This window comes from Neovison vison, chromosome 5, assembly GCF_020171115.1.
Source record: "Neovison vison isolate M4711 chromosome 5, ASM_NN_V1, whole genome shotgun sequence".
NCBI classification, from domain to species: domain Eukaryota; kingdom Metazoa; phylum Chordata; class Mammalia; order Carnivora; family Mustelidae; genus Neogale; species Neogale vison.
In genome coordinates, this window is record NC_058095.1 from 3,635,513 (window position 1) to 3,650,190 (window position 14,678).

The following is a 14,678-nucleotide window of genomic DNA, read 5'->3' on the forward strand; positions in this document are numbered from 1 at the left end:
TGCAGGCGGACCTGCCCCAGACCTGGGTTCAACCCCAGCGTCCCCGAGGAGCTGGTCGCTGGAGTGGGTCCCTTGTCAAATGTCTTTCTCTCTCCAAACCTCCAGTTTTTCAGCTGCCAAATGGCTGGGCTGAGGAGGAGGAAGGGTGGGGCCTGTGTCATCTCAGGAGGGGGGCTCAGCAGGCAGCTGACCTCGCTGGCCAGGAAGCTGGAGCCTGAATGGTGGGAGGCAGCACTTGACCCCTGGCTGCTCCTGGTCTTAGTCAGTCTCCAGGACTAAACAGAGGGATCCAGTGAGGCAGACTGGATGGGCACAGGGCCTAGGCAGGCTGGCAAGGGGGCTATGGGAGGAGAAGTCTTGCTTCCAGGCAGCCTTCTACAAAAGCAGGAGGGGAGAGAGGTGAGGGAGGGAGGGGAGCGAGGAGGCAGGGCAGGGCCGCTGCTGGAGGACAGGGGGAAGGTGAATAGTGACCCCAGCATTCAGCCACAACGTGACAAGGACCCACACTGCCTTCAGTGGGTCACAGCCTTGTTTTCTGCGTTGAAGGGATGATCGAAGGACTAGGAGGTCGGGAGGAGCCCCCCCTTGGGTGGCAGCTCCATATGCTTTTTCCCAGCAACCCCTGCCTGTCAGCCCGAGCTTTCTGGGTCTCCTTGGCACCGCCATAAAGAGGGTTCTGCTGGCGGGCACCTGGGTGACTCAGTGGGTTGGGGTCTCTGCCTTCGGCTTAGGTCATGATCTCAGGGTCCTGGGATAGAGCCCCGCGTTGGGCTCTCTACTCAGTGGGGAGCCTGCTTCCTCCTCTCTCTCTCTCTCTGCCTACTTGTGATCTCCATCTGTCAAATAAATAAAATCTTTAAAAAAAAAAAAAAGAGGGTTCTGCTGGCAGGGCTGGGGACCACACTGCTGGAGGCCACTGTCCGCACCGAGCCACATAGCTGCACACAGGAATAGACCCGTCTCGTGCTCACGATGCGGTGTAGATGGCCGTGTTAGCAGTCTACACCCTATCTCCCTGCTTTAAAGTTCCATGCTCGAAACCCAGTGTGCAGTTGGGAGCCACTGACTACCTTGTCCCCCTAGGCAGCAGGCACTGGTCCTCACGGGGCTACTCGGATGAATTCCACCAGTCTATGTCCCTAAGATGTACCCAGATCATACCCTAGCCTGGTTCTGAAAAAGTGCCCCTTTGGAATGACCCCTTTCCACTGGTCGGCCTCCTATGACCAGCTCATAACGTGTGGTTGGAGCTGTCGGTTGGCCACTTGGTAAGCACCAAGCCCGTCTCCAGGATGCTAGGGCCTCTTCGGAAATCGCGTCAGACCACCACCACCAATATCAGGGGCGGGAGGGACCTTTGGATGGAAGAAATTCCGATTTTAAGTGACAAAGAAACAGGGCTTCCCCCGAGCCTCTTTTTTAAAAACTTGCATTCAACTAGCTCTTCGGGGGTGGTAAGGACCCTGACCCCAGCGATGGTGCTGGGCCCAATGAGCCTCCCATTCCAGGCCGATGCCACAGGGCATTGCCTCCAGCCCCGGGCTGAGGAAGCAGCTAAAACTGCCGGAGAAATCACGGAGCCGCTCGGCATCGCGGCTCAGGCCCCACTTGGCCCGCTGCACTCAGCAAACTCCTCCAGCAGAAGGAGGAGACCTCCTCATTTACCCACGGCCAGTGCCGTGCAATCGGGGTGCCCTGTGGAGCCAGTCCTCCTCGGGAGACTCATCGAGACGCTGTTCTGGCCAAAACCAACCATGCTACAGGGCTCTCAAGGGGCGGAGGTCGTAGATCGGACACAGTCTTCCACGCTGGTGCGGCTGGCGGCCAGGCTCCGCGGGCCACGGCGCAGGCGGGGAGGCGGCCACACACGGGGTCAGTCTCATCCCAGGAAGCAATAGGATCTATGAAGGGCGCCTCAGGGTCACGTCGGACTCGCCAGCGTCTGCCCACGGGCCCCCGACACAGCTTTCTACCGGGCAAACGGGAGGGCCGCACATCGCGACACGCACCGGAGTCCCCGGAGCACACGCTTCTGTTCCCGCGCCGGACACAGCTTTCCCTGCTTCGGTCGTCGGCCGCCTCCTCCCGGTCCCGACAGACAGCTCGGGCCTTCCGTGCTCTGCTCAAGGCAGCGTTGTCTTCCCAGTCCGCCCGTCACACGGCTATTGGCTGGCCGTGGCCTGGAGCCCGCGCTCGCCGTGGGAGGCGGAGTCCTCCCCGACCGGCACTCGGGTCCCGGGCGCAGCACGTGGCTCCCGTCAGCGCTCAAGCATCGGAGTGAACGAGTGGACAGACGTCCCCGCCTTGGGGGTCAAGGGGAACATAACCACAGAGAAGCTAAGGCCTGGGTGTGGCCGGTCAGCTGAAAACTGGCCCGAATGCTGTAGGCTGAGCCCCGCGGGGGAACCAACCGTGCAGTTGCTTTGCTTTAAGAACGAGATCGCCCCCGTCCCCTCCCCCCCCAACCCCACCCCAGACGAGAAACCCTTTGTGACGGCCACGCTGGTTCAGAGCAAGGTGCCTGCACAACGGAACCCTCTTCTCCGCTCAGACCTTCCATGTCAAAAGCAAGCACAGACGGTTCACGTCGTCGCAGCAGAGCAAGCTGGGTGAAGGGGTGTTGGGGCCCCTTTGGACCGTCTTTCCAAGTGCCCATGAATCTCAGTTCGAAATTTTAAAAAATGTTGCGTTAGGAAGATCAATGGAACCCTTGAGGGGACGGATTCCGTTCCGCAGAGTGAACGCCTGACAAAGCAGTCTGAAAAACGGCATGGGGTTGGCTTCGAGCCAGGCCCGGCTCTGGAGTCAGGCAGCCGACCCCGGCCACACCCGCAAGGCCGGGGCGCGTCATTCATCAGGGAGGGCCCATCTCCGGGGCCAGCGGGCCTGGGTCCCGTCCTTGACCTTTGTCGTACGATCTTGGACAAGCTTCTCCACCTCTTTGCCAGGCTCTATTTCTGCATGACAAAATGCAGGTAAGAACACCTAAGACTTCACTGGCAAATTGTGACTTCTTTCTTTCTAAGTGCAACCTGCAGAGTGGTCAGCACCCCAAGGGGGTACCAACCTGCTGGCGCTGTGTGAAGGCTCCACGCTTGGCGGGTCACTTTGGGTCAGGCTGGCACTCGTCAGTGCCGGGGACAGCGGAGGATTCGGATCCCGAGGCTGGCTCATGGGGCTCTAACCCGTACACCGCGCTCTGCACGTGCCCGCCCTTAAGGATCTGTCACGGCCCTTCCAGACTCTCACAGACCTGGGGAATGCAAAAGGGGACACATATATGAAAAAAATCCTGAGGCTTTCGGCCTTGGCAAAGGCTTCTGGCTTGATTAACGGAGGTCTATTTCGTGCTTCAAGAGGACAGTCACGAAGGCCCGGGGATAAACACGGCCTCTAGACAACACCTCTGTAGGAGGGGAACGTGTCAGACGGACCACTCCCGCTGGGTCCTGCTCCACAGCCCGGCCTGCCGAAGCCGAGAACCCCATCACCGCCCGCTGAGCAAAGGGTCAGTCTCTCTACGGAGCCACCGGTAAATGGCCACTGTTACAGTGAAGGACCCATGACGCATGGGCACAGACATCAAAATTAAGCAGCTCAGATGAATACAAAGGCTAGAGCTTTTTCCCCTCCAACAGAAACCACTGCAGTAAACATCCTCCGAGCTCCTCCCTCTCTGACAGATGCGGCAGAAAGAGCGGAGTCTGAAACGCATTTTGCATGGCCAGTTCACAGGGGTACGGGCACAGGTGACACATACGGGCGGGCCTTGTAGGCCAGGGCCGGCTTCTTGTCTGTCGGGGCTCATCCCAGCCCCGAGGCCCCGCAAGCCTGTGGGTGGGAAGCAGCAGGGGGTGGGCCAGGAACCACCACACAGACCGGACAGGATTTTAAAAACCCAGTAGGGGTCTGCAGCTGTGTTTCAAATGAAATGGTTTTTATTTTTCCGAAACAACAAGATGACCTCCAGTAGAACCGTTCACAACCCACCCTGCAGCTCCAGTTCGTGGAGGGACGGATACAGTCTGTCCCGGAACACCAGGCTTCAGCCGCGTGTGAGCCGGCCTCGGGGAGGGACGAGCACAGGGAGAAGGCAGATGCGCGGGGCACCCGGGGCTGACAGGTCACCCGCAGCAGCCCACCAAGTCCCCACGGCTCGGGGTCAAGTGATTTCAAAAGGATTCGGGCCTCTGCATTGCTGTCGGGGCGGGAGCCGCGAGCCGGGCCGGCAGACGAGGGCGTCTAATGCGGCAGCAGTTTCGCGCGTGACGGCTTCTGCGGCCTGCTTCCGGCTGCCCCGTCTCCAGAGCCACCTGAGGCTCCCACGGGTCGCCCCGAGGACCGAGAATGGCTTCGCGCTCGCTCTCGTACTCTGAGCTGTTCTGCGAAGTAGTAATTCCAACACAACAAGAGAGCGACTTTGCGGAGCCCGAGAAGCTGGGACGCTGTGTCAGGCCCCCTCGCTCACGCATCCCGCACCCGCACAGAAGGCCAGCTGCAGTGGTGCAGACTTCGGGACCCCGCGTTACAGACCAGCAAACCGCAGCTCAGGGGCACCAAGCCGCCGAGGTCAGCGCCACTGCTCTAAGTGACGTCACAGAAATCCATGATCTTGTAGACTACGAACAAAATATCTAAGTTATCTACAAAAATTTCCTCTAAAAGACATTTCCAGGGGCGCCTGGGTGGCTCAGTGGGTTAAGCCGCTGCCTTCGGCTCAGGTCATGATCCCAGAGTCCTGGGATCGAGTCCCGCATCGGGCTCTCTGCTCGGCAGGGAGCCTGCTTCCTCCTCTCTCTCTCTGCCTGCCTCTCTGCCTACTTGTGATCTCTCTCTGTCAAATGGATAAATAAAATCTTTAAAAAAAAAAAGACATTTCCAGTGCACTTTTTAGATTAATGGATCCCTCTGTCCTCCTAGATGGGGGTTCACAGGAGAAGCACAGGTGCCTCACCGGCCACCTAACCCGCGTGGAGAGAGGGAAATAGCCACCTGCAGAGCGCCGGGAGCACGAGACCAGGAATCCCTTCCGCGGGTCTCCTGGCCCAGGCCTGCCTGCCCCACCGCGTCCCAGCTCATTCAGAGCAAGGAGCCAGGCCTCGGAAAAGGCACTGGCATGAAGGACCTTTTCGTTGTGTTAGAGAGACGTGACAACCCTGCCACGGGCCCGTGGTGACACTGGAGGGACGCACCGTCGGCTGACCTCCAAGCCGGAGGCTGGCTTTGCTGTCAAGACATCGGGCCTCCTCCACCCCACCCCGCCACGGGGGCTCCGCGCCGGAAGGGCTCTGGCACACCTGGGGGCCCAAGGCAGCCTGGGATTGGATTCCTAGCTCCCCTGTGAAAATTCCAAAATGACGAGACAGGCGAGGAAGCCCACGCTCAGCACCTCAGAGCCCCGGCAGGGATGGCGTTTTGTCTGATCTGCTCAGGAAGGCAGGGAGGCCACTGTACCAGAGCTGGCGGGGAGAGGACGGCACACCCTGGACGTACCCAAGTGAGATAAAGGAGAGTAGCGGGAACACAAGAAATGCGCACCGTAAGTTCAGATTATCAGACGAATAAAATCTAAAATGGCATCCTTAATTCTCTATTTGTGCAGCCGCAACAGACCCATGATTAAGTTCAGGCATCAGAGCTCAGGCTGCGCAGCCGGCTGCCACCCTGAAGCGCCGCTGCGCCGCGGGAGGGCTCCGCGGTGAGAACACGCTGCTCACCCCCTCACCCCCAGGAGCCCAGGAACCGACGGCACAAAAACTACCCAAGAGAAATGAGAGAATCGGTTCCTGGACTCAGCGGCACCAGCTGCCCGAGGAGAAGCAGCCCCGGCACTGCTTTCAAGAAAGAAGCAAAAGTCCAGCTTAAGTATTCTCGTTTCAGTTCGTGGGTGTTCCCGTTTCCCAGGGCGCTGGGCAGGGCCCCGGCAGGGCGCGCGCCCCACGCGGGGAGTAGCTCGCCCGGCGGCGGGGTCACTCGGCGGTGGCCAGCTGCTCGATGGCACAGCGCACTCTCTTTGCCGTCTCTTCGAATTCTTTCTGCTTACTGTTGCTTTCCTTTGCCTGGAAATAAAGAAGAGGCGCATGAAACCGAGCCGAGAGCTTCCCCATCACACCCTGTAGAGGAGACCAACGCGGAAAGAACAAGGCGACATTGACTGAGCCCCTAACAAATCAGGCGCTGGGTTAGGGCGGAGAACCCCCGCCCCGCTATTTGGGGCTGAATATCCCGACTCACGAGCCCCCCACCTCAGCTACTTCCTAATAATCATAAAAGAAAACACTCCGCAAGCTTTGTGCCCTGAGCACCATTTCACCGGCTTCACACACGCGACTGCTTTCTCGCTCGGCGTCCCGTGAGGCAGGGGTCACCCCGCCCGCGCTCTACCATGACGAGGACCACATGGCCCCAGAGGTGTGCAGGTGGCCCAGCTAGGCTCTGGCACATTCCTAATCTTAACTGCCGCCTGCACTGCTTCAGAAGCTCCCCCAGCTCAGGCCCAGAGCCCCCTCTTGTCCACGCAGACACTGCCGAGCCTCGGCTTTCTCTCCTGAAACAGAAGAGTCTTCTGCTTCCCGCAGCCGACGCTGCCTTCTGACCTGTCCATTCCGCTCAGTGCTCCGGCCGGGACAAATGCCGGATCCCATCAGCAGATCCAGGAACCTCTCTGCCAACCCTCATGTGTGTTCTCCTGGATTTCTCTGACACGTTAAAAAGCTAACAGACCTTTATTAAGTTTGTTTTCTAATTAGAGGCTAACTTTAAAAAATCACTTTTCATTAAGTATTTTTGTGTATCTTAATTTTGCTGCCATGTACAAGGCTTACTTAAAATTATTAATTAAAAGAAAAATTAATAAAATAAGAAATTGACACGAAAAAGAGAACAGCATCGGACAATTAGTGGTGTGCCCTGTAACGGACAACCCTGCAACCCGAGTGCCTCGTCTCTATGGATATGGAAAGATGACCGTGGTCTTTTTGTGTTTTAATCTGTGCGCCCACCATGGCACTTAAACTCACAACCATGAGATTAAAGGTTGCATGGCCCATCAACTGAGCCAGGCAGGGGCCCTGACGATGGCCTTTTAAAATATATTATTTTATTTTATTTTTTTCTTCTCTTTCAATAAAGCTTAGATTAATCAAGCCCTGATGTACACGGCTGTAACTTAACCACCACAACACGGACGTCAATACCTCCATTTTAAATGCTTTTTTTAAAAGATGTATTTATTTTCGAAAGCGAGATAAAGTGCACATGCGTGGGTGCCTGGGTGGCTCAGTGGGTTAAGCCGCTGCCTTCGGCTCAGGTCATGATCTCAGGGTCCTGGGATCGAGCCCCACATCGGGTTCTCGGCTCGGCAGGGAGCCTGCTTCCTCCTCTCTCTCTCCCCGCCTGCCTCTCTGCCTACTTGTGATCTCTCTCTGTCAAATAAATAAATAAAATCTTAAAAAAAAAAAAGTGCACATGCGTGTGTGTGACCAGGGGGAGGGACAGAGGGAGAGGGAAGAGAATCCCCCACAGACTCCCCGCTGACCACAGAGCCCAACTCGGGGCTTGATCCTACAACCCTGAGATCATGACCTGAGTCAAAATCAAGAGCGAGACACTCAACCAACTGGGCCACCCAGGTGCCCCTCTATTTTCTTAATAAAGGTGGATTGAAGGAAAAATCAGAAACTCATGGGGCACCGCCCGGGTGGCTCAGTCGGTCAAGCGTCTGACTCTTCATTTCCGCTCAGAACATGATCTCAGGGTCGCAAGACTGAGCCCCACATCGGGCTCCACACTCCGTGAGGCATCTGCTCGGGATTCTCCCTCTTCCTCTGCCCCTCCCACTCTCTCCTTAAAATAAATAAATAAATCTTCAAAAAAACCCCAGAAACTCGCTATTAAAAACATAGTGTTCACCGAGCAGAAGTTTACCATCTGGAGCTTTGGCATCTCCTCCTTCCTCTTGGGTTTCTTTCTCCCTCATCACTAGCGTCCACAGACGCAGGTCTGCTTGCTCCCATTAAGGTCATTCCCTGAACTAGTTTCTTTTCTTTTCTTTTTAAAAAATATTTTATTTATTTTTTTGACAGAGAGAGACACACAGAGAGAGAGAGAACAGAAGCAGGGGGAGGGGGAGAAGGAGAAGCAGGCTTCCCACTGAGCAGGAGCCTGATGTGGGGCTCGATCCCAGGACCCTGGGATCATGACCTGAGCCAAAGGCAGAGGCTTAAGGACCGAGCCCCCCAGGCGCCCCTGAACTGGTTTATTTTCTAACTGGTTCTAATTTGCTTCCTTTTCCTCAAAAGGTAGAGGTGGCGATGCAGCAGCAGGAATGTCCTGAGCAGGGAGCACGCTCCCAGCCTAGAGGCCGTCCAGTGGGGCAGCACGCCTTCCCGAGTCAGGCCCCATGCGGGCCGCTCCCTCAGCGATCCTGTCACATGGACGAGCAGCGGCATCTCCCGTGGGAGTCTGGGGCCTCAGACGCCCGCGGCATCACAGCAAACATCTGTGCCTGGTCTCCAGGATCTGCTCACCCGACACATTTATCTCAACTGTCCAATAAACGACTACCTTAAACCACATGCTGCGACCACAGAGCTGACTTTCCGGTTGAACACGCCAGCCCCCCAACCGTACTGACCCTCACAGAACAGACGACGTCTGTGTGCCAGCCCACACTCAGGAGTGACGTGCCCTCGACTGCCCACCTGGGGGCTCCAGGGCAAAGCAGACAGACCTCTGGTTATGCCGGTTCCCTGCACTTGGCTCTGACCCCAGACATGACCATCCGTTCACATGGGCAAGTGCACGGGGACACGAAGGGACCTGAGTTTTACATTAGTGATAATTATTCGCAGCAGATCTTCTAGAACAGCGTGTCCCACAGGACCCTTTGCAACAACAAAACTATTCTGTTATCTGTGCCCTGCAGCATTGCAGCAAGGGGCCACGTCCCTCCACTGGGCAGGTAGGACACTGTGACCGGAGCACGGAAACCTGCCCTCTACAGAGTCTTTGTCATCAAAGCCATGCCCAGTGACAGCCACAGGACTGGCGAGCACAGCTCCGCAACATCACAACAGGACAGTGAGGGCCCCAGGCTCACAAACTCCCTGTTGTGTAAGTTGTGTAAACTGATTATGGAAAGTGAGCAGCATACGCTTTTTAGTCTTTTTTAAAATGCAGAAATTTAAAAATTATCTGAAGGAAACACAGTAAACAGTTAGTGGTGGTCGCCCTTAGCATAGCATGGAGCTTTTGAGTCTCCCTCCTGAAAGCTTGCATTGTTTTGTGATTAAACAAAGCAACAGCAACAAAGGCATCCTTTTGAAGTATCTTGTGTTCTGGGGCGCCTGGGTGGCTCAGGAGTTTGTGTCTGCCTTGGGCTCAGGTCGTGATCCCAGGGTCCTGCTCAGCGGGGAGTTGGCGTCTCCCTCTGCCCCTCCCCCTGCTGGTGCTCGACTGCACGCTCTCTCAAATAAATAAGAATCTTAAAAAAAAAATTAAGCTTCCTGTATTCTGACTTGGGGAGAACAGAAACAGTTGCACAATGAAAGCAAAACATTTTCTTCCCATCCCCCACTTTTCTCACTTGCCTGTTTACCCTGGTCTGGTGCGGCCCCACTGCTGTTCCCACAGATGGTGGCGACCTGGTGGGCTTCCTGCTCCCGTGAGTCACCTCTCCCCACAGCCACCTGGCTCTGCCCACCAGACCATGGGGCCTAGAAGCAGTGGGTCACTCACTGTCTTGGAGCTGTGCTGTCACAACAACCTTCTCTCTTTGTTGCAACACCGAACAACCTTTGTCTTTTTCAGCGCCCCACAGTCTGGCTTCAGCCTCTCCCTGGGCTACGCATCGATCCCCCTTCTGTTTGCTGGGGCACAGCTTTCTCACCACTGTCCCCTAAGTAAACAGGCTGGTCTCTCATCTAGAATGGGCTTGGCAAACTGTGGCCCATGGGACACAGCCTATTTCTCAGTCATTGGGCTACAAATGGTTTTCACATTTTTAAACAGTTGTGAAAACAAGAACAACAGAATAATATCTACTAGAGGGCGCCTGGGCGGCTCAGTTGTTTGAGTGTCTGCCTTCGGCTCAGGTCATGATCCCAGGATCCTGGAATCGAGTCCCACATGGGGTTCCCTGCTCAGTGGGGAGCCTGCTTCTCCCTCTGCCCCTTCCCTCTGCTCATGCTCTCTCTATATATAAATAAAATCTTAAAAAAAAAAAGAAAGAAAGAAAGAAAGAAAAAGAATATCTAACAGAAACCTGCAGCCCATGAAGGCTAAAATATTGATTATCTGTGGCACCTTGCGGAGGGTGTGCTGACCCCTGACCTAGAAGGCTCTCCCTGGTCCACTTCCCGCTTCCAGCCCTGCAGTTCCCAAGGTCACCACTGTGCAAACACTCTTCCGCAACATGCTACACTGACTGCCAAGTTCTTCCACTTTCCTAACAAAAAATTTGGTATTCAGCATTTATCCTATATTAGACAGAACTATTTCATAATCATCTCTAAAAAGGAACATAAATTTTCAACCAGAAAAGGGTCTCAGAAATCATGCGGATCTGTCTTCCACATGCAACCAAGACTGGCCTGAACTCATGGAGTCCGTGAGTGGCAGGGACAGAACCAGGATGTCCACTCGCAGCCCAGTGCTTTGCTACAAGGATAGCAAACACCCAAACATTTATTCTCTGTAACATTGTCAGACTTAGCAAATAACAATAGGGGATGCCCAGTAAATTGAAACTTCATAAACTTTACAAAAACAAGTAGCTTTTTTAGGATACATCCATACCAAACACGAACTATACCTGAAATTCAGGTTTAACTGGGAGCCAACTTTCTCTACCACCCTGGCTGCCTGGTACCCAACCCGCTGTGCACCCTCGGCCTCACCCCTTCTCTCCCCCGATAACCCAGGATGCCTGATCCCAAGGTCCAGTTGGACTGGAGCCTCTTCTTCCCAATACCCATGATGCCCCTTCCCCGACATGCTACTACGTGCCCCCAAACCCTCTGTCCCAGCATGCCCACACCCGAACACACAACGTGTAAATGGCCTCCCACACAGACTGTCGCTGAAGGCCGGACGCCAGCCTGACCACCACCGCCCACCACCAGAGGACCTCGCACTAAACACATCTTCCAGGAGGGAACAACCCCAAGACCACATTCCAGGACAGATGGCTCCGAGGGGCTTAACACTGCTTTCCGAGGAAAACAAAGCCGCTCCGGGGCGAGGGCGCAGAACTCAGTGCTCAGCGGGGTTGGCCCTTGGGTGTTGCTCTAGATAATACGTACGATTTTGTTCTTGGCTCTCTCTTTGTCCAGTTTCAAAAATTCACTGAGGGTTAATTCTTCGAACTGCTTCTTGACAGAAAGGAAAGCACAACCAGATGAATGCTTCTTGTGCTCCTCTCTAAAAAATCAATACGGGACCAGAGAAAAGTCAGGGAAACGGAGAAGAGCGAGTGTGTCAGCAACACCCAGCTCCCGGCTCCCAGACGTGCCTCCCTCTGCTCGCTCAAGTTCGCAGGACCATGGCTGGGTCCCAGGGCACACTCCCACGCCCGGCCTGCCCTCTCTCGGGGCATCTCCCACTGCGCTTAGGGCTGAGGGGATTCTTCTGGAGTCCTGCAGCAATTAGCAGGAAAAGTGGTACATAAGGGCAGGGGCAGCACTCCTCAAATCCCTCTAAAACCCTCGAGGAAGGAACTGTGTGAAGTAATCTCCCCCATTTCCCTGGAATTGTTACAGGATCTGCTCGCGGGCCAGGCTTCTCCGGGGAACTCCCCGGCCTCACTGTTTGCCCTGGGAATTACCCCTGCGTAGAGGACAGCGGTGTGAGCGGAACAGCACCGGAAGGAACACACAGCCACACCAAGCCCCAGAGGACAGCCGACAGGAAGGACGTCTGAACGTGCTCCGGCACTGAGAAATTCACTCCCAGGATCACAAGGGGTACTCCCTTGGCGATCCCAGCATGCGCACCGTGCCAGCCCAGTCAAGAATGGGTCACCAGGGCACTTGGTGGCTTACTCGGCTGAGCATCCCGGGATTGGGCCCCGCATCGGGCTCCCTGCCCAGTGGGGAGCCTGCTTCTCCCTCTCCCTCTGCCTGCCGCTGCCCCTGCTTCTGCTCTCTCCCTGTCAAGGGAATACATAAAATATTAAAAAAAAAAAAGAGAGAGAGAGAATGGGTCATAAGAGCAAGCACATCAGGAGAAGCAACTCTCTTCTGGCCAAGAAGAGACGGCGTGGGGGATTCTCTACAGGAAATACTAACGCTGTGGCCGCAACGGGGTGTGAACGGGGGCAACAACGAGAGAAGGAGGTGGGGTCACATACAGGACAGCCATCAGGGTCCGTGCCAACACACACACGGAATTAAAAGAAACGGCTCTAGATGCCTTAAAGAACAAACCCCCAAACGCCACCAGGGTACCCCTTGGGAGTGTCTTCTCTGGCGTGAGTGGCAGCTCCGGGGCACTTCAGACCTGAAGACTCCAGCTGGGAAAGCACCTGACACCCGTGCAACCCGCAGGCTCCGCTCCCGCACGGGCCAGACCCGACAGGCGTCAAGGACAGTCCTCCAAGAACGCGCCTTCCTTCAGCCTCCGCTCTGGAGGACGTGGGGCCAAGTCGGGTCGGAAAAGGCCTAAGTGCCGCTGGGCACCGGCACAGAAATTCGTCCCTTGGCCGTCACAGGGGCACAACACGAGCTGCAAAAGCCGCAGCCGCTCCCTCACCCAGTGTCTCGGACATTTGCATGGTTTTCTCAGGCCCAGCCGGCAGCGGGGCGCCCTGGAAGCCCAGCGAGGCGGGCCTGGGGGACTTACATAGGGTCATCATCCGGCTCCCAGCCTTCCAGCTCCTTGAAGCAGAAGAAGCACTGGGCCAAGTCGGGCTCGTTCTCAGTGGGACAGTGGATGAAGCCGGCCTCGGCCATCTGCAGGGGAGAGCGCAGGCTCAGGCCCCGCTAGGAGCTCTAGGATCCCGGAGCCCGCAGCGGGAGGGGTCGCCCCGGCCGGGAGCCCACAGGGGGCGGGGTCGTCTGGGGGTCCAGGAGCCCATGGCCGGAGGTTGCCCCGGCCGGTACCCCACAGCTGGAGGGGGTCACCCCGGGCCCGGGAGCCCACAGCTGGAGGGGTCGTCCCGGGGTCTGGAAGCCCACAGGGAGAGGGGGGCCTGGGAGACCACGGAGGGAGGGGTCGTCTGGGGGTCCAGGAGCCCGTAGCGGGAGGTCGCCCCGGCCGGGCCCCCACAGCTGGAGGGGGTCACCCCGGGCCCGGGAGCCCACAGCTGGAGGGGTCGTCCCGGGGTCTGGAAGCCCACAGGGAGAGGGGGGCCCGGGAGCCCACCGAGGGAGGGGCTTCACGGGGCCGGGAGCCCACAGCCGGACCGGGTCACCCCGGGGCCGCGTCAGGGCTCTGGGGAGGAGCGGGCCTGGGGCCCAGGGAGGCCAGGGGGTCTCACCCGCTCCGGGGTGCAGGCGCAGCCCTCCAGGAACGGCCAGTTCTTGAACGTAGAGACGCGGTGGTCCTTGAGGTAGAGCTGCCAGGCGGGGGGCAACGACGAAGCGCCCATCCCGCCGCCGCAGGCGCCGAGCGCCGACTCGATTCAAATCCGGCGGTTGGCGGCCGGCGCGGGGCAGGTCGGGAACGCGCTGACTCACCACGCTCCGCCCGCGGCATTCTGGGAAGGCAAGGCTGGGCGGCGCGGGGTGTGCTGGGAGTTGTAGTCCCCCCGCCGCGCGGCTCCGCTATTCGCGGCGCACCGAGCGCGCCCCCTCGCTCCCCCGCCCCGCCGGGCCCTGGTCCCACACTTAGCGTTTCCCCGACGGCTTACGAAGACTGGTGGGAAGAGGCGTTGAGGCTGCTCTGACGTCCCCGGGGTGAGTTCAAGGAGTGGCCGCCGTCGAGCACACTTACGTTAAGCCTGTGCTCATTAAACACTCCCCTTTTCCATAAGATTTTGTAACAGATATTTAATTCATAGATCAGCTTTCGGCTGTATCAAATTTTACCCATAACAGCTTCTGCCATTTTGATTCTTCTGCATTATTTGTGCCAAGTTCCTACTCTCTAGGGTCCCATTTTTAACATCTATATATAGTAGCCAGAACCCCCCCGAGGCTGGTGTCCGTGCTGGCCCTAAAACTAACAAGTTTTGCGCATTTCCACCGGCTGCGGTCCTCGAGGGCTGGGTGAGCCGCTTCGCGCGCAGTGACTTCCCAGCGGCAAGGACGAGAAAACTGAGCAATCTCGGGGAGCAGCGGAGAGGACACAGGGACAGAGACCCACCCAGAGGTGAGAGGGAGGCAGCCTGTAATGGGTCTGTGCCTGCTAAACATCCCGGTCAAGGTCTCCCTGGTTAACCTGAGGTAACCCCACCCCCCAGACTTCTTGTCTTCTCACCCCACTGAGCCGCAGCGGACTTTTTGATCTTTGCACTTACAAGAATGCAGAAAGGTATGTGCTTGTTTTAACTTGTATCTCTCAGATTAAAAGACGGATCAAGTCTTGCTTGTGAATGGCCCATTCCTGTCTTTACCCACTTAACTGTTTGGTTATTGACATTTTTCCTATTGCCTGGTGAGTTTTTATACAAAAGGCACTTAACCTCATTCCTCTTGTCCTCCTCGACCTTGACCTGATTTGTTGTTTTTTGGACTTTG

At 56.7% G+C, this 14,678-nt stretch overlaps 1 protein-coding gene and 1 long non-coding RNA gene across 2 annotated transcripts; one reads left to right on the top strand and one right to left on the bottom strand.

Annotated features, from left to right (window-relative positions):
- Nucleotides 1-5,544: 5,544 nt before the first annotated feature.
- On the bottom strand, nucleotides 5,545-13,658 carry BIRC5 (baculoviral IAP repeat containing 5). Its single transcript, XM_044247326.1, has 4 exons — nucleotides 13,478-13,658; nucleotides 12,841-12,950; nucleotides 11,304-11,421; nucleotides 5,545-6,059 (listed from the first exon to the last, which is right to left on the bottom strand). Exons 1-4 carry the CDS (start codon nucleotides 13,586-13,588, stop codon nucleotides 5,970-5,972), a joined length of 429 nt encoding a protein of 142 aa, XP_044103261.1. The 5' UTR covers nucleotides 13,589-13,658; the 3' UTR covers nucleotides 5,545-5,969.
- Nucleotides 13,659-13,821: 163 nt separating this feature from the next.
- On the top strand, nucleotides 13,822-14,521 carry LOC122907520. Its single transcript, XR_006384719.1, has 2 exons — nucleotides 13,822-13,895; nucleotides 14,202-14,521. It is a non-coding gene; the product is annotated as an uncharacterized LOC122907520 (long non-coding RNA).
- Nucleotides 14,522-14,678: the final 157 nt, after the last annotated feature.